We start from the raw sequence: 18,821 nt of genomic DNA, 5'->3' as shown, positions 1-18,821 counted from the left end.
TTAGGAACGAAGAATTATATCCTTTTTGCAACTTCTTATCCCGGATTCTAACCTTATTTTCTCAGCTATCACATTCGTCTATAAGAAAATTTCGTCTTTGTCACTTCGGCTGACTATCCGTGTTGTCACATCGACTCAATTCCTTTATCGCCAAAATCTTGAACCGATACTGCGAACGCCGCAAAGGCCGGGATTTGACACGGAGAACAATATAAGACAATTAAAATCTTTCTCCGACCAGCTTTCGACTCATAATACTCTATAAATAACAAAATGACTGCCCCGGCCCTTTCAGCCCGCGGCGCTTACCGTCAGATTCTCCGCGCTACCCGCATTGCTTTCCATGGTCGGTACTGGACTTGGTGATAACACTTTCTAAACGCTAACCATTGCTCTCACAGAGGACACTCGTGTACTCCTCGCCGCTCGCCAGGAGGCGCGCCGTCAGTTCGATGAACATAAGCGCGTAGGCATCGATACGCCCATGCAGATCAACCATGCCATTGAAGTGGCAAACATCTTGAAGCACAACATTGTGCAAGGAGTGAAAGAGGAGGGAAATGAAGCCGCGAAGTGGGGTATGTTGTACCCGATTATTTGCACAGTACTTTCCATGTGTCGGATATAGACGGAGGCTAACCCTTGCGACTCTCTAGAACTCCGGATTCACGATGATATCGAGCGTGGTGACAATGATTCGATTAAGCATGCGGGCAAGGACATCAAGATTCATAAGGCTTGTTCCGCATAGGTTGTCGCTGCGTGAGAGCTTCCTACAAAGGACGGACATGATAACACCAGCATTTTTGCATTGTATTATAGTATACCCAACTTTTCTCTCCTTTGGCGTCTTCTGGGGTATTTCGATTGAAGATATAAACGTAACAAAAGAGAAATAGACACACATCACAACGCCTGCTTTAAACATACAAGTAATGCCTCCTGATTCCAATGAGCAATATGACGAGAAGTTGTGGACATGTCAACATGCAACTAATCACCAGACAAGCTGGTATACTGAACCTCACCACTACCTGGGGGCGGGGCGACAGCGTAACTCCGGGATTTCTCCTGTTTGCCAAGATCTTCACCAGCAGCAGTGATCGCTTTGTTACCTGAGCCCGAGGCTCTCGCGGTTGTCGCGGCCGAGCGACCTTCGCGGGCGTACTTCATACGCTCATCACGGTCCATGTTATCCAATGGCTTAGGCTTTCCCCAACGAATCCGTAATGGACAGCCTTGAATGACAGCCTTACCCTGACAGTGCTGGGCAGCCGCCTCTGCACCTTCGCGAGTAGCAAAGTTTATAAACGCAGAGTGGGCGCGATGAGAGCAGACCAACGACCGGAGCTGTCCAAACTGCGAGAAGAAGGTGCGCAAAGTATGCTCGGGAAGGTCATCCTCAACACCAGTGGCAAAGAGGGACGTAACATTTGGATCCGCGGGTGGGAGAATATCCTCTTGGGAGGGCGGCAGTTGAGCCGTGCCGGGGAACGGACGGCCTCCACGCCCACCACGCATACTTCCCCGTCCTCTTCCTGGTAAGGGCGTCCCCCTCCTGCTCTCGGTCGTACGGATGGGTCCAGGGCCATTGCCATAACGGCTATGTACCACCGGCGCGTTTGTTGACAGTTTCTCGCTCTCCTCATCCTGCGGAGCCTCGATTTGACGGGGCTTTCTATAATAGGGTTCGCTGTTTGCTAGTCTCCTGAGCAGCTCACGCGCTTTCTCGTCTGTTTTCTCATACGCTTCGACCGCACCGCGCCCTTCTTCGATTTCCTTCTCGTGCTCCTGCGCATAGTATTCACGGTTGATTGTGCTTTCCGGGCCCGGGGCAACCATCTTCAGCGCAGCATCACGGACGACGATTGGCAGCCCAAACGACAAATCGAGCATGCAGCACTGACAACAATTCTTCAGACGCGCGCAGGTTAAGCAGATCGCCGTTCTCTTGGTGCGTGCCGTGCGGTCCGCCTTCCAGCGGAATATGGTGAAAGGGCGAGTGCACTTTTCCATCAATTAGCATAGCATTCAAAGTATTGTAGACGTAATCAACACGCGGAGCCAACTTACGATTTTGCATTCTGCGCCATGGTCCTCCTTCAGCATCTGCACGTACGGATTATCGGGCAGGCAAGTTTCGCACACGGAGGGAAAATCGGTTGTTTCCCATCCTGATCGGTTCAAGTCTTGTTTAATCTGCGGAGGAGGCATATTGATGTGCTATTGTCCTAGCTCAAATGGTGCGGGGGCCCAGAGCAAGGAGGATGTGATGTGTTGGTGGCGTTCAATGACCGGCAAAAGAATGATGATTATCGATAGCAGCGTTTCTTCCAACTGTGGCTGGGGTGTGGCGTATGTGGCTATTGTGCTGACATAATGCTGGAATCCCACGTGATAGATTGGACGGCCCAGAGAAGTTGGAAAATTTCGAGGTAAATGCGTATGTGGGGAGCTCCATCGATAAGAATCTATTATTGAAGATTAAGTGTCCAAGCGAACGTTGCTCAGGGTCCACCAGCAGCTTGTAACATCAAATCAATGTGGATTTTAATCTCCTTCAACATTGAATACGCGGAATACGATGGTTTCTCACATGCGACTGCTCGAAGGGGTTTAACGCCGTGTCGGAATAACATCCTTCCGGCTCAAGGGCCAGAACCCCGGATGGCTCCTTTCGGTCTAGCCTCCCGCAGCGAGGTTGGCTGGCCAGCTGATTGGCAGGGGAAGTGTCAAATCGTCGCAATTCCGTCTCCTTTCTTTCCGTCGATCTTGTTTTGCTCTGTGAATTTATTTCGCTGCTCTATTTTTGACCTCTTCTTTTCTCATTCTTGTCTCTCTTTTTCTGTTGCCTATCCGGCTACTTGGCTTCTTCCTTCCTTTCTTTGCTTCGTGTATAAATCACTCAGAAGTTTCCCGCTCTGTCATTGCCATCCTGCTGAGTTCTTGTCTTCACCACTTCACCCCTTTTTTAAACCTTCAACACGCCTGAAGCCAATTGCCTTTAACCATGGCTCCCGCTACTTTGGAACAAGAGAACCATACTCGTGACGCTGAATTCAATCGCGTCCTCCATGGACAGTCGTCCCAGGCTCAGGGCGGTTTCGCTGCCATGCTTGGAGGAAAGGACGCCGCTGCGCAGAAAGCTGCAGTTGATGAATACTTCAAGCACTGGGACAACAAGGATGCCGCCGAGGAGACTGAGGAGATTCGCGCGGTAAGGATTACTTCAATCGTACAGCTCGTCTACATGTGGTCTAATTATCTCAACAGGCCCGCCGTGCGGAGTATGCCACCTTGACCAGACAGTATGTATTGCAAGCCCAGCTTCATACCACTGGTTTCTCTCCTACTAAACATTCTTCAGTTACTACAACCTTGCGACCGATTTGTATGAATACGGATGGGGTACCTCCTTCCATTTCTGCCGCTTTGCCCAGGGCGAGCCCTTTTACCAGGCCATCGCCCGTCATGAACACTATCTAGCCCACACCATGGGAATTAAGAGTGGTATGAAGGTCCTCGATGTCGGCTGCGGTGTTGGCGGTCCCGCACGTGAGATCTGCAAATTTACGGATGCCAACGTGGTTGGATTCAACAACAATGATTACCAGATTCAACGTGCCACTCGCTATGCGGAGCGCGAGGGATTGAGCGACAAATTGAGCTTCGTTAAGGGTGACTTCATGCAAATGAGCTTCCCCGATAACTCATTCGACGCTGTCTATGCCATCGAGGCTACATGCCATGCTCCTGAGCTCGAGGGTGTGTATAAGGAGATTTTCCGTGTGCTGAAGCCCGGTGGTGTGTTCGGTGTTTATGAATGGCTTATGACCGACGAATATGATAACGATAACGCTGAGCACCGCAAGATCCGTCTGGGTATTGAACAGGGAGATGGTATCTCCAACATGGTCAAGGTGTCTGAGGGTCTTCAGGCCTTCAAGAACGCCGGCTTCGAAGTCCTTCACAATGAAGATCTGGCTGACCGTCCCGACGCTATCCCTTGGTACTACCCTCTTGCCGGATCGTTCAAGCACATGACCTCGCCTTGGGATTTCTTCACCATTGCCCGCATGACGTGGTGGGGTCGTGGCATCGCCCATCGCTTCGTCGGCGCTTTGGAAACTGTTGGACTCGCCCCTAAGGGTACCCAGAAGACCGCCGACAGCTTGGCGTTGGCAGGAGACTGCCTCGTGGCGGGTGGTGAGAAGAAGCTCTTCACCCCCATGTACCTGATGGTTGGACGCAAGCCCGAGTAAATGCTTCTTAGAATTTGCATTATGTGAAACGTCTGTACAAATACCTCTTTCGTACCAGCATCCCACCTACAGACGTGGCGGAGTATTCCCTTTAATCCGGTGTCATGTATTCCATGGTTGACTTACTTTTCTTCGCCTTGTCATTATTATTATTACACACCGCCGTGGGACGCTATGTTTTTTGTTTTCATCTCATGTGTTGTCCGAGTTGGCGGACATTCTACGAGTCACTGCTGGGAATGCGCCATGGTGATGATCTTTTTGATTTCGTATTTCCTTGTTCTCTAGCAAAATGTGTTTCAATAGCCGTCGGTCTGCCGCAGCAAAATTCCTTATCGTGTGTTGAATAGAGATCTTCATGTACGGGCACGCTTCGTCTAAAACTACCAATTCCTACCAAAAATAATGTCCATCACCCGTATCGAGAAACTGAGGATACTTTGCAAGCTATACCTTTTGTACCGACTTTTGCAACGGAGCTCGTGCTTGAAGGGCGCTTGGACCATGTGTTTGTAAAATTTCAGTGTGCTTAACCCAGCGAGTGGTGTACGTATATACACCACTATTAAACCCCAGAGGTTGAAAACCCATGCAGCTATGGGTGTGATAATTGTCAAACGATAGTTAAAGAAGTAATAGACTTATTGACCTCCAAGTCGAGAGATGATTGACCTCAAACTAGCTTTATCATGGTTATCTGTGCAGTGTGGTCCTAGATCCATAGCTGTCGCACTAAAAAATATATATACTTAGCAATGTATCCTGGTAAATGTGCTAGAATTACTCCCTCCCAACGTGTACATTCGACTATATTAACCTCTTCACCTTCCCAAATTTTGTGCTACTCGGACGCTTTATTTTAATATTGTCATACAGACCCGATAGGATCTCACATATTATTATGTAGGTCGATTAGGTACGGCCAGTACCAGCTCAAAGGTATCCGGAGCAAAGTAGCTAAGAGAAAAAGTGTAACCACTATAGCCCTCCAAGGAAGCGCTGTAAATCTATTATAGTTCTCGTATATCTGAATAGGGTTGAGTGTCTTGAAGTAAAGCGAGGTGTGCATTGGACTTGTGTTTGATAGGTTCATATTGAAGTCTTGTCGGTGACCCGATGCAATCACCGATCGCCGGTAATTCTAGTACTATCGGCATTCGGCCTTTGTAGTGGGGACAAGCTTTAAACGTCCTACTTTAAAATATAGACCCTTGGGGTTGTGTTCAATATCAGAATGTGCCTCCAGGATACAGGTGCATTGTCCTGGGGTTAAATTTCCGCTAGAATTAAGACCAACGGTTGCGTCTTCATTACTATCTCTACATTTCTACGTAATACTATATAACCTATAATCATATCATGTAGAATACGTCAAATTACCAGGGTTTCTAGTACTTGGCTAACATATACATATACGACCCAAGTTTCAAGAAGCTTTTCCAAATTCATTAGATAACAATTTCTCGGTCAATCCTCGGAGACCCACCCGAATGTAACCGTCCGTAACCGTTATAACGCCGAAGTCGGTTGTGGAAGTATACCCAAGTTCTTCCCCAAATTTGACTCACCTTGAAGGAATCCTCGATCTTTAGCAATATATATTTTCGGTAGAGCCTGTCGGATTTAAAACCTGGTTTGCGAATACAACGTCGCTTACGTTCTCTACGCATGCCACCGTCCACAATGTCGCAGTCAGAAACAACACATTCGACCATCTCCCACAGGGCACAGAGTGCCCTCGTAGCAGGATCAAAGAACCTGATGTGGGACGTGATGAACGATCTATGGTGTGAAAAGACCAATCCAAATGGATATGTGAATGTGGGTGTTGCGGAGAATGTCCTGATGCATGATCACCTGTTGAGTTTCATCAACCGGCAACTCGACCTGCCTGCCAAATTACTCACGTATAATGATGGACCTACTGGGTCAGGGAGAGTAAAACGTGCTGTGTCCGCTTTTATCAACCGACACTTTCGCCCCTTGCATGCGGTGGACGCCAGTCATCTGTTCATTACCAACGGCGTTTCATCGGCAATCGAGCATGTGTCTTGGGCGATAACGGAACCTGGCGAGGCAATTCTTCTGGGAAGACCGTACTATGGGACGTTTATACCGGATATTTCACTACGACCTGGAGCAACAGTTGTCCCCGTGAATTTTGATGACTGTGATCCGTTCAGTTTGGAGGCAGTCCAAAAGTATGAACAAGCACTATTGAGCTTCCAAGAAACGACAGGACGGAAAGTAAAGGGGTTGGCACTCTGTCATCCTCACAATCCACTAGGACGATGCTACCCCAGACACGTGCTAGTGAAGTTGATGGAACTCTGCCAGAGATACCAGATGCACTTCATTAGTGATGAGATATATGCGTTGTCCGTCTGGAAGAACACCGTCGACGAGAGTCCTACGCCTGTGGACTTTGAATCTGCCCTCTCACTCGACTTGACAGGCATTATTGATCCCCAGCTTGTTCATGTCCTCTGGGGCGTGAGCAAGGACTTTGGTGCCAATGGTCTCCGACTGGGCGTTATCATCTCACAAGCCAATCGTGATATGCTGGCTGCATTAAGGAATGTTGGCCTATATTCTTATGTATCGGGGGTGTCGGAGCACCTGGTAGCTCTCCTGCTCGAAGACGTCGATTTCACGGATGAATATATCCGGTTGAACCGCGAGAAGCTCTCAGAGAATTATGCGTTCGTTGTGCAGCAGCTCAAGAGCAATGGTATTGAATATTCGACTGGAGCCAACGCTGCATTCTTCATTTGGATGAACCTCGGGAAGAAGTATCGCGAACTACACCCTGAAATCAAGGATGATGAAGATGTTAGTGAAACGGTCATGGGACTCTTACTACAGAAGAAAGTCTTCTTAGCTAGCGGCTCGTTGTTCGGCTCGGAGCGTGGTGGATGGTATAGAATAGTCTTCTCGCAGCCTCAAGAATACCTGAGCGAGGCTGTACGCAGAATCATGGCCGCGCTTGAGGTTTAGGATGGGGGGTTCGTTTTCTCGAGAATGACGGCATTGTCGACCATAGCGATCTCACCCTGGAGCCAATAGCGACTATTTAGATAAGAAGCCGAAGTTGCCTATCTGAAAAGTAGAAAACCAAGGCTATATTAAGTTCACCAACGTCCTCTTGCATGTACGGCCGTATCCTGCGAAGAAGACAAATACAGCAGAGGATACGTTAGAGACCTCATGAACAGTGAGGTCTCATATAAACATTATGAAACGGCTATGACCAAAGACGAATGTGCGTCTCTTTGTTTCTGTGTTCCGCATTGGAGTATTGATCCGAAAATCTGCAACACAACTAAAGTTCACCCAGACTACACTTGAAGATGTGGTTGTGTATCAACCCAACTGCCACGCACGCTTAAGGTTCGCTGCTATCTTCTCTATCTTTACTATGGCATAGATTGGCGATTGATACATTCTAAGCATCCTTAATCCAAGAATGCATGACTTTTATTGGCTCTTGTTCCACATCTGCTCTACTACCGTTATCGCGACTCGAGAGACGTGTCTTTCCGCCGGACATCGCGTATGGTAGCCGCGTCAAAGCGTAACAGAGGCAAATGAGTGATATAATTCTCGTTCAAATCTAGACACTTCAGTTACCATGCAGCGTTGCAACTACATGACGGCCCGGACCTTTCTACGCGTACATTCCCACGGATGCGGAAGGTGCCCAGACAGGATACTGGACGCAACTGGTAGGACATCATATTCATTCCCCATATCGAGGATACTTGAAACAGGGACTGCCTTGTTACGCATGGTTCATTTTCTCCCAAGTCTTTTTTTGCTGTGTGTCTTTCTAGCCGACGGTTTGCACTTAGGGACTACCATGCCTGCCACACCCCAAAGTGAAGTCATTGTTTCCTCAGACAACTTGGGGAATATAATTGTTGCCCGCCATGTGCCTGGAAATTTGGAATCGAAGGCTGCTCTCAGCGAATCAAAGATAGAGACGCCTCGGGCTAATGACGGCCAAACCGTACAAACGGCCACCAGCTGGAAGGAAAGATATGCTCTTTGGGCCGGGTACGTTTTGCATCGTGTGGAATTCTGAGCGTCCCACTGACATGCCAAGACTGGCTATTCTTATGCTTGTATAGTATGTTTTGTCACCCGCCTTCACGGGGAAAAATCCGTGGCAGTCACTTGATACGTTCTTTAACCTGTAGAAAGCAAAGTAACTTGGAAGTCTTAGTGATCTAGACATATCCACTCAGTACAACTACTTGACATATGCAACGTCCGATCTTGGTCAACTTTCGCGTCTCGCTATCATAACAACCGCCTCCAGTATTGTCTCGGCCGTTTGCAAGCTTCCGATGGCCAAAGTCTCAGATATACTGGGTAGGGCGCCGGCATTTATTCTAACAATCATTATACTAACAATATCCTATATTCTTTGTGGGGAATCTCGGAACTTGGGAACCTTGACAGCCGGCAAGCTATTGCACAGTGTTGGCATAGCTGGGATTTCACTTCTTACCACAGTGCTGGTATCTGACTTTACCAGCCGCCGATGGAGGGCTTTTGCATATAATGCCATTTACGCGCCTTATTTGGTCATCCCTTGGTTTGCAGCCTTTATTGTTGAAGCAGTTGTACATGGCATTGGTTGGCGTTGGGGGATTTCCATGTTTGCAATCCTTATGCCGGTCTGCGGAGCTTCACTCGTCATACCAATGCTGGTCATACGACTACGGGCGAAACGAGCTGGTCGAGCAGTCAGGGTACAAATGACTCTCCGTCAATTCTTCTCTGAGATTGATCTTGGCGGTACTCTCCTCATCATGACTGGATTCGCAATGTTGTTGCTGCCCTTGAGCGTAGCAGCTGAAACACCAGCTCGCTGGACAACACCATGGGTGAGCGCCGTATTGATACTCGGTTCAATTACCCTATGCTGTGTGTACCCATATGAGAAACGGATCGCGAAGAGCCCAGTTGCACCAGCACGATATTTTCATATGCCAGGAGTAGTCATTGTCTTTGCGCTATCCTGCTTGGATGCTGCTGGGAAGACCTGTGCGGAGACATATCTACTTCCATGGTCACTTGTGGCTCGCCACCTTTCAGTTCGGAATGCATCATTTCTAATGTATACTGCAGATGTCACACAAGGATTGGCTGGTATCGTCACGGGACTAGCGATGTACTTGATGAAGTCTTATAAATTGATCGGTATCGCTGGATCTCTGGTTCGCCTTGCCGGTTATGGCGCGATGCTGCACATAAGGAGTAACACTAGCTCTTCAGCAGCGCTGTTCGCTACACAGGTGGTGCAAGGAATCGGCACCGGCGCTATTGAGACTGTGTTCATCATTGCTGCGCATGTCGCTGTTCCCCACGCTGAAATGGCTCAAATCACATCTATAACCCTCATGGCGGGCCATCTCGGAAAAGGCATTGGGAGTGCAATAGCAGGGGGTATTTACACCGGTACGTTCCGAGGGCGGCTCCACGCTCGACTTAAGGACGGAAGCAACACAGCCAGGATTGAATCACTATACAACTCAGTTACGGGTGATTTACCAGCATGGGGAACGCCTGAGCGTTTGCTCGTCAGTCAGGCAGTAAGTTGAGACGCAAAGTCAGTACTCATATCTTGCCGGTTGCTAATATCCATGTGTAGTATTCTGATGTGATAGGGTTCGTTGTCTTAACAATGGGATCAACATGACCCACTAACTCCGCTTAGATATATTTGCATCGCTGCCCTGGTGCTATCAGTTCCTGTATTTGTCCTGGCCCTGTTTCTGCCCAACACAAATCTTGAGTGCGTATGTCCTCTGTGAAGAATAGAGAGTGCAAAGTTAACCGAGACACTATAGGGACAACCTTCAAAGTCTCAGAACAAATACAACAATCGACCAGGATGAATTCTATACATCTATAGAGGCACAACAGTGTCGGGAAAGGAGCCAAGTGCCGAAGGCATAGAAAACAATGATATCTATGCCTTCCCGGAAAAATGTGCGGCAGAATTCACTTATAAACGCCGGTCACAAGTCTGATATTTCGTCCAGCAATAGCTTACCAATGAGCCTTGGACGATCGAATTCTTATTTTCTATGTGTTATATTTCTAATATGCAAGGGCTCCGCCCAACGGGCATATCACTTCATATTGCACAGCAGTATCAATGATGGTATTTCTCGAACACTAACGTGATTAACTTCCCGGAACAGCTGTAGGAACAAATGGCGCTATTGAAGGATTCGGCTGAACTGGGTAGTCACCGGGTGGCTCTTTCATAGCCTCGAAGACTTCAGTCGCAACCGAGTTCTCGTTCACGTATGCCAGTAATGCCTCAAAGTCGCGACATACATGTTTGTTCATAAAGTCTGGGAAAGGTTGATCCCAGCCTCCAACCCAATTAAACAAAATTACGTCAACAGAACCTTGGCATTTGATAAACTGGGCCAGGATATCAATACAATGAGTAATATGGGCCGTGTGCTGGGCATCTGGGTTGTTCCCGAATTTTGGGTAATAGTAGTGCTCGTAGGAGATCTCCTTGCGCAGCATATCAAGACAGTGAAGGAGATGGAAGACTTCTGTCTGTGCAAGGTATGCATCAGGCCCATAGCCGAACTCATCAGGGACTCGGACTGCTAGGGTCGGGTCTTTGCCTAACTTGCGGACCTCGTCCGCTGACATTAAAATCGGGAAGACCCCCGAGCTTATCCTGGACCACTCGGCGTCGGCTTCATCGCCTTGGGGCATGCGCATAATAGAGGGCGGCTTGGAGTCATACAATGAGCCGTTCGTCGTTAGCACGACGCGCGGAATATCAAATCTTTCTAGTATAGGCGCTGCAATAGTGCCTTAGCCTGTGCTCTCCCGCTTGTAAACACTTTTTTCGTGGGATCAGCTTACCATAATACGAGGTCGCTTTCCATTTGTCTTGATCACTGAGATGGCTGAGGCAGGCGCGGCTGGAGAATGGTGATAAGAGGAATAAGATTGAGCCGCAGAAAATCAGGATGTTTAAACATATCATCCAAAGACTTAACCATGGGAGTCTCTTCCGTTCGGGACCAGGGCAGGACCAACAATTCCCTGACTTCGCTGGCAGAGAGTCAGTTAAGAGACCCCTCTCGGAATCTCTTTCGCTGTCGCCCTTGCAAAAGCTCCTCTCCCCATCGGTGGACGTCCTTGCTATCTCCTTGGTTTTGCAGTGTGACATGATATCTTTCTGCTTGACTGAACGATGCAAAGGATAGTCAAGAGACTAATCTCACCCATATTTCAAGGGCCCAACCGGAGACCCTGAATCAGGTGGCGGTTGCTTGTTTGTTCACCGCAACACAGAGGGACCCAGTCAGCATTCGAATTTGGACTCGCATATGCTAGTGTTCGAATAGAGTAAGAAAGGAGGGGTAGATATCTCTGAGAGAAGTGGGTGCTGGTTGAAGTTGTGTTTGGCATTGCATCGGACTTCTTGTTATGGACAACCAAATGTCCACTGTATGCCAATAATCACGAAGTCTAGTCGTCCCTTACAAATTCAGCATGTGGCATGAATCAAGGAGGGGTAATAGCAGTGTGACCGACCACACCGCTGGAAAGCCCTCAGTGAGATGTTTGTTATATGACGTTGTGGGCTATGATAGGAAAAAGCAAGTAGCAGGGAAGCGGCAGGTAAGGAGTGGTTTTTCAGCTTGCCACCGAACCTTGCCATGCGGTGACGTGACTACACTCCATCATGCTCTGGTTAGAAGTCTTGCAGGACAGGTATTCCTAACGAAACTCCAAGGTATAAAATTAGGCCCCCTCAGGGGCAATATTGTGCTAGATATCGAAACATCTTTCGAACACAAGTTCCTACAAAACGCCACAAGTTCCATGACCCCCCGGTCCGACGTATCTCTACCAGTTGTACCTTGTCCTCTCCGTTTGGAAAATGCAGTTCAACATCTTTACTGTGCTGCTTGCCATCGGTCTTCCACTGGCCATGGCATCTCCTCTTCGTAAGGGCTAGCTCTTGTTATTTCCGATCAATATATACTCACAACTCTGTATGTAGCCGTGGAGGGCGCTGAGGCTATCCCATTCTACCCGAAGCGCAGTGAAGATGCTGAGGCTATTCCCTTCTACCCGAAGCGCAGTGAAGACGCTGAGGCTATTCCATTCTACCCTAAGCGGAGTGAGGAAGCGGAGGCCATTCCCTTCTACCCTAAGCGGAGTGAAGACGCTGAAGCGATTCCCTTCTACCCGAAGCGCAGTGAAGACGCTGAGGCGATCCCATTCTACCCTAAGCGCAGTGAAGACGCTGAGGCTATTCCCTTCTACCCGAAGCGGAGTGAGGAAGCGGAGGCTATTCCCTTCTACCCGAAGCGCAGTGAGGAAGCGGAGGCTATCCCATTCTACCCGAAGCGGAGTGAGCACGCCGAGGCGATCCCCTTCTATCCTTGAAAAGGTCTAGCACGAAGCTCAGGGAGCCCATTTATGAAAGTATGAATGAACTTAGAATGTGCTGATGATATTGCAACAAACTTTACACGATCCTTCTCTGTGTTACTCGCTCCTCTATGCTCTTTGTTTCAGACAGGCTCTTAGCATGCAACTTCCGGTTTCCTGACCTGGATGATCGATTGCCTCGTCATTTCGAAGTTCATTCAAGAGTTACTTTACCTCTAGTTAGCTACGTGTGGAAATTGCCACAGCAAATTCAACATCGCGGGGTTATCCTAGTCTCTTAAGTTCCGTATGAATGGTGCTTATCAGTTTCTGTGTACGTAAACTGTGGTAATTCATATTTCTATATGTTTTCTCTATATATTACACGTAATATTCGTGAACCATGTACGCTCTGCCATAGATGAGAATACGAGTGACCGAAGCTATATTTCCTTACATGCGCCAGACATACCACCAGTCCCATGCTATAGTGCAAATTTAGACCTCTAACCATCCATCTGACGCAATTGCTGGTACCTATGAATGTGACACATAGGCCCTTGCGTAAAACAGGCTTGCACCACTTTGGACGATTTCAAGTTCATGCAAGGAGCTCCGATTAACTTGCCAAGAGGGATGCCGGAGTCGGTCAGAGGATCCTGACATTACTGTCACAAAGTATATGCATGCAATGATAGACGTAGCTAGTACATTCCAGACGGCAAATAATCGGTGAGTGAAGAAAGGATGCTTTAGCCACTCCTCCCTCCCCCCCACCTCATTTTTAACTACAAGCGGAATACACCAATACACCAGTCCTAATTTACTGTATATTGCGAACAACCCATTCTCATATATTAAGCCAGCCAGTCTCGGAAGGGGTAGCAAAATGTTGAGGACACAGATCGAAAGCCATTCGATGGTCAAATACAAGCCAGTGAGCGATAGACCAAGTATCGATATCGGCTCTCCTCTCGCCCGAGACTCTGAATCAGATATACCAAGGGAAAATGGCGTCGACGACGCCTACCTCACCCCTGACCACTCAAGAAGACCTCGTCGTTGCGAGACTTTCTACCGAGCCCCTATCAAACAAACCTTTCTCATACTCCTTGCCGGAATCGGTCTCATGAACTTAGGATACCAAGTGTACTGGTTCCTTCGATCTCTGAGACCAATATCGTGCAACTGTGGTGAAACTGTTGCAGAGGCCATTGCAAACGGTTGTCGGTACGATTCATTCGCTGCAGCCTGGCTACCTCCGGCGTGCCGGAACGATGAGTTGATCGATCGCTTTGAACAGGCAGGTCCGAACCCTGATGGTAGCTGGCCATACTACGGGGATAAGAATAAAACACAAGTTCTGTCCGTTGAGGAAGTCTCGATGCTTCCTGAGACAGGGGGTCATTTTTTCACCACGCACCAATGGCATCTTGTTCACTGTGCCTATTATTGGAAGAAGATGTTTCTAGCTGTGGAACAGGGGACAATTATTGAGCATCGGTATAATAACCTGGCTCATTTGGATCATTGTGAAATGATGTTTTTGAAACGGGACCCATTGGATACCATTGTCACGGAGGCTGGAGTGGCGCTTCATTCAGATGTGATTGTGACCGCGAAGAAGCATAAACATGACCACTGAGATAGGACACGACAGGTCCAAGTCCACGTTAGCATATTATACTTTCAGATCATGACAGCATTCACCTCTATTTAGTGACCATCTAAATCTGCATTTATTGATTGCTTTTCACACCTTTGTGCTTTGTGTAGAAATCATATAATATTCAGCACAATCTGTTACGAGTATGATATGAACTGATATCTCGGGACTTTTATTTTTCAAATTTAATACATGATAGGGAATATACTATAGAGTACGTGAATATTGCAGTGCATATACTTATTTTGCTGCAAGTACAGACATATTGAATTTTCCGACTTCGATAGCATCCCGCTGTTGCCGAGTGGCTGCTATTGCTATGGTCTACCGTAATAGGATTGAATTGAATAGCGGGACATTCATTTACAATGAATTTCAACTGCGAGGAAGTGGCTATATAAAGGCATAATATCACCTCTTCTCCTCAACTCTCCTTCCACTCCTCAGCCTGCCTGCCTTGCCTACTAGTATTATCCACTTACTCAGCTGCCATGGCTACTGCCCAGATTACAGTTAGCCACCCACTTGCTATTCCCATTGTCTATCAGCCAAGTGCATCAGAATCCCCCACTGTATCTCTCCTGGGACTGAACTCCACTGCGGCCAGCGTCAGGCTAGATGTTAGCGCACCATTCTCCGCCATCCGTATCCGTACCCTCTTCGATACCTATACGGTCATGCAGATGATGCTGCCAAGCTCAATGCAATCTATCCCCGTCGCGGAATCTTCAAGACAGCTGCAACTATTAAGACCTCTTCAGACCAGAAATTGACAATCGACCTCTCTCCAAAGTGTGTCGCTCCGATCCCAGCCTCTCTGCAGCAGTCTCTAGCTGGACACGGTCTTGAGGACATTCTTGATTTCTTTAACACGCTCGGCACGGAATATGTCCCATCGATACTCTCCTCTCTCAGTATCATCGCTGGCACCGATCCTATAGCCGCACACAGTACCTACAACATGAACTTCCGTCTTTGCGACTATAACCCCGTCACCGCTGCCTCTGAATCCTTAAATGGATGCGGCGCCCACACAGACTATGGCACCTTCACTATAATCTTTCAAGACGGTACCCCCTGCCCTTGAACTCGAGGACGCAGACGCACCTGGTTCGTGGGTCCCTGTTCCGGGTGATGCCACTGTAATCTTGACCGGCTGGTGTGCGGTCATTCTTAGTGGTGGGCGGATCACTGCAGCTAGACACCGGGTTAGACGTACACTGGGCGTCCGTCGGCTGAGTGCCGTTTTGTTTATTGCGCCTGACCTGAATGTGACGCTCAGGCCTCTGGGTGGGATTAAACCGACACAGTCTTTTTCTGAGACTATCATGCGTGGTAAGATCGACACTGAGGTCTTCAAGGAAGTGATGGGAAAGAGATGGAGATATAGGGAGGGGAACGAGGAAATGGAGGGCCACGAAGTTGGAACTCAGGATGATGAAATTGCGAAGCTCATTTGGGCATGAGGCAGGGTGAAAGGATATTACGAAGGATTGTCTTCTTTCTCCGTGGAGGTGGTAATATTGGGTTAATTTAGGCGTTGCTAGGCTGAGAGTTTATCTCGTCATTGGCCGATTCTTAGGCGAGGCAATGGACCGAGTCACCCGACTCGCTTTCTATTGGTAACTATCCAACTTTGAAGTCTGTATAATACGTCTAGTAAGCATAGAAACTCTGCCATGGGCGTTTAGTATTCTGACTAACAGTCGTACCGTGAATCCCTGTAGCCGATCTTAAATTTATAATCAAAAGGATAGGTAATAGCCGATAGCCTCTAGTGCCTAGGCTCACGATATAATATTGTAAATATGATGTGTATATTGCAAGGCGACTTCATATTTTAGTTATTATCATACTGTATAATTTGAACGTGTAATACAAGGATCTCATCTCCGTATCAATTCCCTTAAATAAGTTGTTGTTTGAATCTGGCTGTTGTTTCTGTCCACACTCGTTGCCAACGAACCTAACAAATTACATGTTTTCGCCATACATAGGAGTTGTACTCCTGAGTAATAATCAAGATGATTACTGAGCCTCCTTATGATCCATATACGGTATCTGGGGTGCTAATATGAGATTAAGTTTAGACACGGATGAGTGTAGATCAACTCTCGGCCGTACACAGTTGAGCGTTTATTCACCGCGCGTCATCCTGGAGTCCTGGAGTGATTCTAGGCAAGATTAGAAATCAGCAATTACGGTACGTGATGTAAAAACGTCGGCTGTGTTGAACTTTCCAAAGTTCCAAGATATTTAATTTATGGGATGTGGCTTGTACGATCGGTACCATCCGGAACATCCGCCACAACGGCCATTTACCCCGAACGTTCGCGCTCAACCTCGACCGAGACACCGATGGCGAGCACTGCACCATCTTGTATATAAGATGTGTTTAATTTATCATGAGGTCTGGATCATTATGAGCGGCAAAGCCGTCCGATCTACAGTCCATCAATGGCTGTTCATCTTGGTGGTTGGTTGCGTGGTTACCAGATTCCCATCCTGAAAACCTATATCGGCCATTAGGCAATGCCTCGATATGTTAGTTGCAACATCGTCTCTGTTCTTCCAAAATGACATGCTAACCATACCATAGCTAGCTATCGTTCGGCACAGCACTCTCGAGTCATTTGGTCACTGCGAGAAAGAAGTTAAGAGGATGTACTGCTTCCCCACCCTTTCACCTCATGGCTACAGCCGCAAGAATAAACTTCTCTGACGTACATGTCACTAGGATCAAAGCGAGGCTGGCTGTACATGAAGCAACAGAGTTTAGCTTCTTCCTGCCGACCGCATCCTTGCCTCCAGTGTATTACGCATTGTATGGCCCCAGCCCCTGAAGCTTGCAAGCACAACCTTGGTAATCAAATACTAAGATAGGTTAGGTTTGTTGTTCCACGCCTGATTACGGAAATTGAAATGGATGGCTTAAGACTTGCCGATGGTCTTCTTATTGATGTTCGCCGCTTACAGGGAGAACTTGAAGTGTATAACATTATAGATCTAGTCTAAAGCATAGAGATATACTAGCATTTCTCTCTCAAACATGAGCCTTGCAGGAGGACATTTGTATATATAGATAAGACGGAGTACCAACCTTCCATAGAAGCTAGGAAATCTGGGATAGGGAAATGTCCGAATACTCTGGATGGATAGACTGTGGATACCGTTCGGTCGATATATGGTTCGCTAATGTCTGTCAAACCACACTTTGCTCATAGAGTCAGAGTTACAGCTCCTGCAAGTACATCTTGCCGTGCAATGCCTGCAACCTTGTTTTGACTTGTCCAGTAAATATCCGACCGTTGTAGAAGGCGGGCAAGAAAGATTAGTATACACATTGTGGAATGAATGGAGATTAGGTTCAGGGAATAACCGTGTACTAGACGACGAGTGGGTTGTGCAATGGACCTGTTTGCGAGAAATTTAAGCTGGGGGCAAAGATTCAGATCTCTCTTCCTTGTTGAAGTCAGAAATGCTGTAATCCAACAAGAGTGGCTGTACGGCCATACATTAGCGGCTCATATGCACATCTGTCACTAATCTCCATAAGTAAACGGGTAGTAAATGATATTCACCTATGTAACTTCTTCTATCAGTTTGGTTGCGCGGTCCGGAACGTGATGTAATTTACCCTGCATGTTTGTTGCTAGCTTAGCCAGATAGTGATTTGGTAAGTAGTGCAGCCTATAAAATGGAAAAGAAGTGGACAAAGATCTGATAGGCATGAAAATCAAGTGCTCATAGGCATTAACCAGTGAGATCTGTCCTGAACTAGTTTGTAACCGAACGGAAAAAAAGAAAGAAAAAAAAACCGATCCTGATCTCCACGCATAAAAGGTATAGTTAGATTGATTCTGATGCCCGGGAAACAAATCCGAAATAAATAGCCAAGGTTGGCGTATCCACATTGAAGAATAGCCAGTGAGTTTAAGTGGAGCCAATTACCCACTAAAAGCCTCCACAACATTTACAAATACACAGTGGGAACAAGCGCCCAAGAGCTAAACGTATGTACTTTTGCGCCCACCAAATTTGTAATTAAGCTTCGGCCGAGATATCGGCACCGAGTATACCCGCTTGTCCATCTGGCAGAACCATCATGAAAGGCTGAGCCGTAGCCTTATATCATATTTCTTTGCATGCATGGTACCATGAATGGCCAAAGCTTTTTTATGAAGCTAGGGTCGTACGGATAGTATATCCGAGAATGTAGGGCTAATTTCGGATTGATATAGGGTAGGATTTTGTCACCGTCATTTCATCTGCCAGCTTTATCACAAAGCGGACCACTTGACGGTCAACCCCTACTTCTTCCGTTTAGCTACCACGTAGTTAGATTCAATCAAATGGTCTTCAAGCCGATCATCTAGTATTCGGCCCCTAGAGGTCGATTACAGATTTGACCAGTTGGTTTATACGAAGATTGTAGGTGCTAGCAGATGTTGTGCCGGGTTCGA

At 47.4% G+C, this 18,821-nt stretch overlaps 10 protein-coding genes across 10 annotated transcripts; 8 read left to right on the top strand and 2 right to left on the bottom strand.

The window, feature by feature from the left end:
• Positions 1-273: 273 nt before the first annotated feature.
• Positions 274-751, top strand: BDV38DRAFT_276915 (LYR motif-containing protein; the record flags this gene model as incomplete). Its single annotated transcript, XM_032058361.1, has 3 exons — positions 274-346; positions 402-578; positions 657-751. The coding sequence occupies 3 exons, from the start codon at positions 274-276 to the stop codon at positions 749-751; spliced, it is 345 nt and encodes a 114-aa protein (XP_031919909.1).
• Positions 752-946: 195 nt separating this feature from the next.
• On the bottom strand, positions 947-2,444 carry slt11 (Pre-mRNA-splicing factor ECM2). Its single transcript, XM_032063217.1, has 2 exons — positions 2,074-2,444; positions 947-2,007 (listed from the first exon to the last, which is right to left on the bottom strand). Exons 1-2 carry the CDS (start codon positions 2,212-2,214, stop codon positions 994-996), a joined length of 1,155 nt encoding a protein of 384 aa, XP_031919908.1. The 5' UTR covers positions 2,215-2,444; the 3' UTR covers positions 947-993.
• Positions 2,445-2,769: 325 nt separating this feature from the next.
• Positions 2,770-4,885, top strand: erg6 (sterol 24-C-methyltransferase). Its single transcript, XM_032053012.1, has 3 exons — positions 2,770-3,217; positions 3,274-3,308; positions 3,368-4,885. Exons 1-3 carry the CDS (start codon positions 3,011-3,013, stop codon positions 4,260-4,262), a joined length of 1,137 nt encoding a protein of 378 aa, XP_031919907.1. The 5' UTR covers positions 2,770-3,010; the 3' UTR covers positions 4,263-4,885.
• Positions 4,886-5,945: 1,060 nt separating this feature from the next.
• Positions 5,946-7,259, top strand: BDV38DRAFT_266968 (putative aminotransferase; the record flags this gene model as incomplete). The annotated part of the gene is made up of 1 exon (XM_032056505.1): positions 5,946-7,259. The coding sequence occupies one exon, from the start codon at positions 5,946-5,948 to the stop codon at positions 7,257-7,259; it is 1,314 nt and encodes a 437-aa protein (XP_031919906.1).
• An 862-nt stretch (positions 7,260-8,121) lies between these two features.
• On the top strand, positions 8,122-10,084 carry BDV38DRAFT_289672 (putative transporter; the record flags this gene model as incomplete). The annotated part of the gene is made up of 5 exons (XM_032061310.1): positions 8,122-8,318; positions 8,368-8,391; positions 8,488-9,862; positions 9,922-9,938; positions 9,988-10,084. 5 exons carry the CDS (start codon positions 8,122-8,124, stop codon positions 10,082-10,084), a joined length of 1,710 nt encoding a protein of 569 aa, XP_031919905.1.
• A 376-nt stretch (positions 10,085-10,460) lies between these two features.
• BDV38DRAFT_266966 (oxidase ustYa family protein) lies at positions 10,461-11,478 on the bottom strand (the record flags this gene model as incomplete). Its single annotated transcript, XM_032056504.1, has 3 exons — positions 10,461-10,574; positions 10,617-11,104; positions 11,169-11,478. The coding sequence occupies 3 exons, from the start codon at positions 11,476-11,478 to the stop codon at positions 10,461-10,463; spliced, it is 912 nt and encodes a 303-aa protein (XP_031919904.1).
• A 717-nt stretch (positions 11,479-12,195) lies between these two features.
• On the top strand, positions 12,196-12,707 carry BDV38DRAFT_276909 (uncharacterized protein; the record flags this gene model as incomplete). The annotated part of the gene is made up of 2 exons (XM_032058360.1): positions 12,196-12,262; positions 12,319-12,707. 2 exons carry the CDS (start codon positions 12,196-12,198, stop codon positions 12,705-12,707), a joined length of 456 nt encoding a protein of 151 aa, XP_031919903.1.
• An 850-nt stretch (positions 12,708-13,557) lies between these two features.
• Positions 13,558-14,472, top strand: BDV38DRAFT_3555 (uncharacterized protein). Its single transcript, XM_032063213.1, has one exon. It carries the CDS (start codon positions 13,582-13,584, stop codon positions 14,335-14,337), a length of 756 nt encoding a protein of 251 aa, XP_031919902.1. The 5' UTR covers positions 13,558-13,581; the 3' UTR covers positions 14,338-14,472.
• Positions 14,473-14,849: 377 nt separating this feature from the next.
• Positions 14,850-15,824, top strand: BDV38DRAFT_276907 (uncharacterized protein; the record flags this gene model as incomplete). Its single annotated transcript, XM_032058359.1, has 3 exons — positions 14,850-15,009; positions 15,042-15,428; positions 15,460-15,824. The coding sequence occupies 3 exons, from the start codon at positions 14,850-14,852 to the stop codon at positions 15,822-15,824; spliced, it is 912 nt and encodes a 303-aa protein (XP_031919901.1).
• Positions 15,825-16,718: 894 nt separating this feature from the next.
• Positions 16,719-17,498, top strand: BDV38DRAFT_232121 (uncharacterized protein; the record flags this gene model as incomplete). Its single annotated transcript, XM_032053011.1, has 4 exons — positions 16,719-16,902; positions 16,958-17,022; positions 17,096-17,182; positions 17,247-17,498. Coding segments are annotated over exons 1-4 (286 nt in total), but the record flags the coding sequence as incomplete, so codon positions are not given.
• Between the last annotated feature and the right edge of the window lie 1,323 nt (positions 17,499-18,821).

This window comes from Aspergillus pseudotamarii (assembly GCF_009193445.1).
Source record: "Aspergillus pseudotamarii strain CBS 117625 unplaced genomic scaffold BDV38scaffold_1, whole genome shotgun sequence".
Lineage (NCBI taxonomy): Eukaryota > Fungi > Ascomycota > Eurotiomycetes > Eurotiales > Aspergillaceae > Aspergillus > Aspergillus pseudotamarii.
This window is presented reverse-complemented; position numbering and strand designations above follow the sequence as displayed.

What these genes read in the sequence shown, in the direction of transcription:
- BDV38DRAFT_3555 (XM_032063213.1), top strand. Translation starts at nt 13,582, where the DNA reads ATGTTGAGGACACAGATCGAAAGCCATTCGATGGTCAAATACAAGCCA.
- slt11 (XM_032063217.1), bottom strand. Translation starts at nt 2,214, where the DNA reads ATGCCTCCTCCGCAGATTAAACAAGACTTGAACCGATCAGGATGGGAA. An exon ending in ATGGCGCAGAATGCAAAATC is followed by an intron (nt 2,008 to 2,073) that starts GTAAGTTGGCTC and finishes TTGATGGAAAAG; the next exon opens with TGCACTCGCCCTTTCACCAT.
- erg6 (XM_032053012.1), top strand. Translation starts at nt 3,011, where the DNA reads ATGGCTCCCGCTACTTTGGAACAAGAGAACCATACTCGTGACGCTGAA. An exon ending in AGACTGAGGAGATTCGCGCG is followed by an intron (nt 3,218 to 3,273) that starts GTAAGGATTACT and finishes TTATCTCAACAG; the next exon opens with GCCCGCCGTGCGGAGTATGC. An exon ending in TATGCCACCTTGACCAGACA is followed by an intron (nt 3,309 to 3,367) that starts GTATGTATTGCA and finishes AACATTCTTCAG; the next exon opens with TTACTACAACCTTGCGACCG.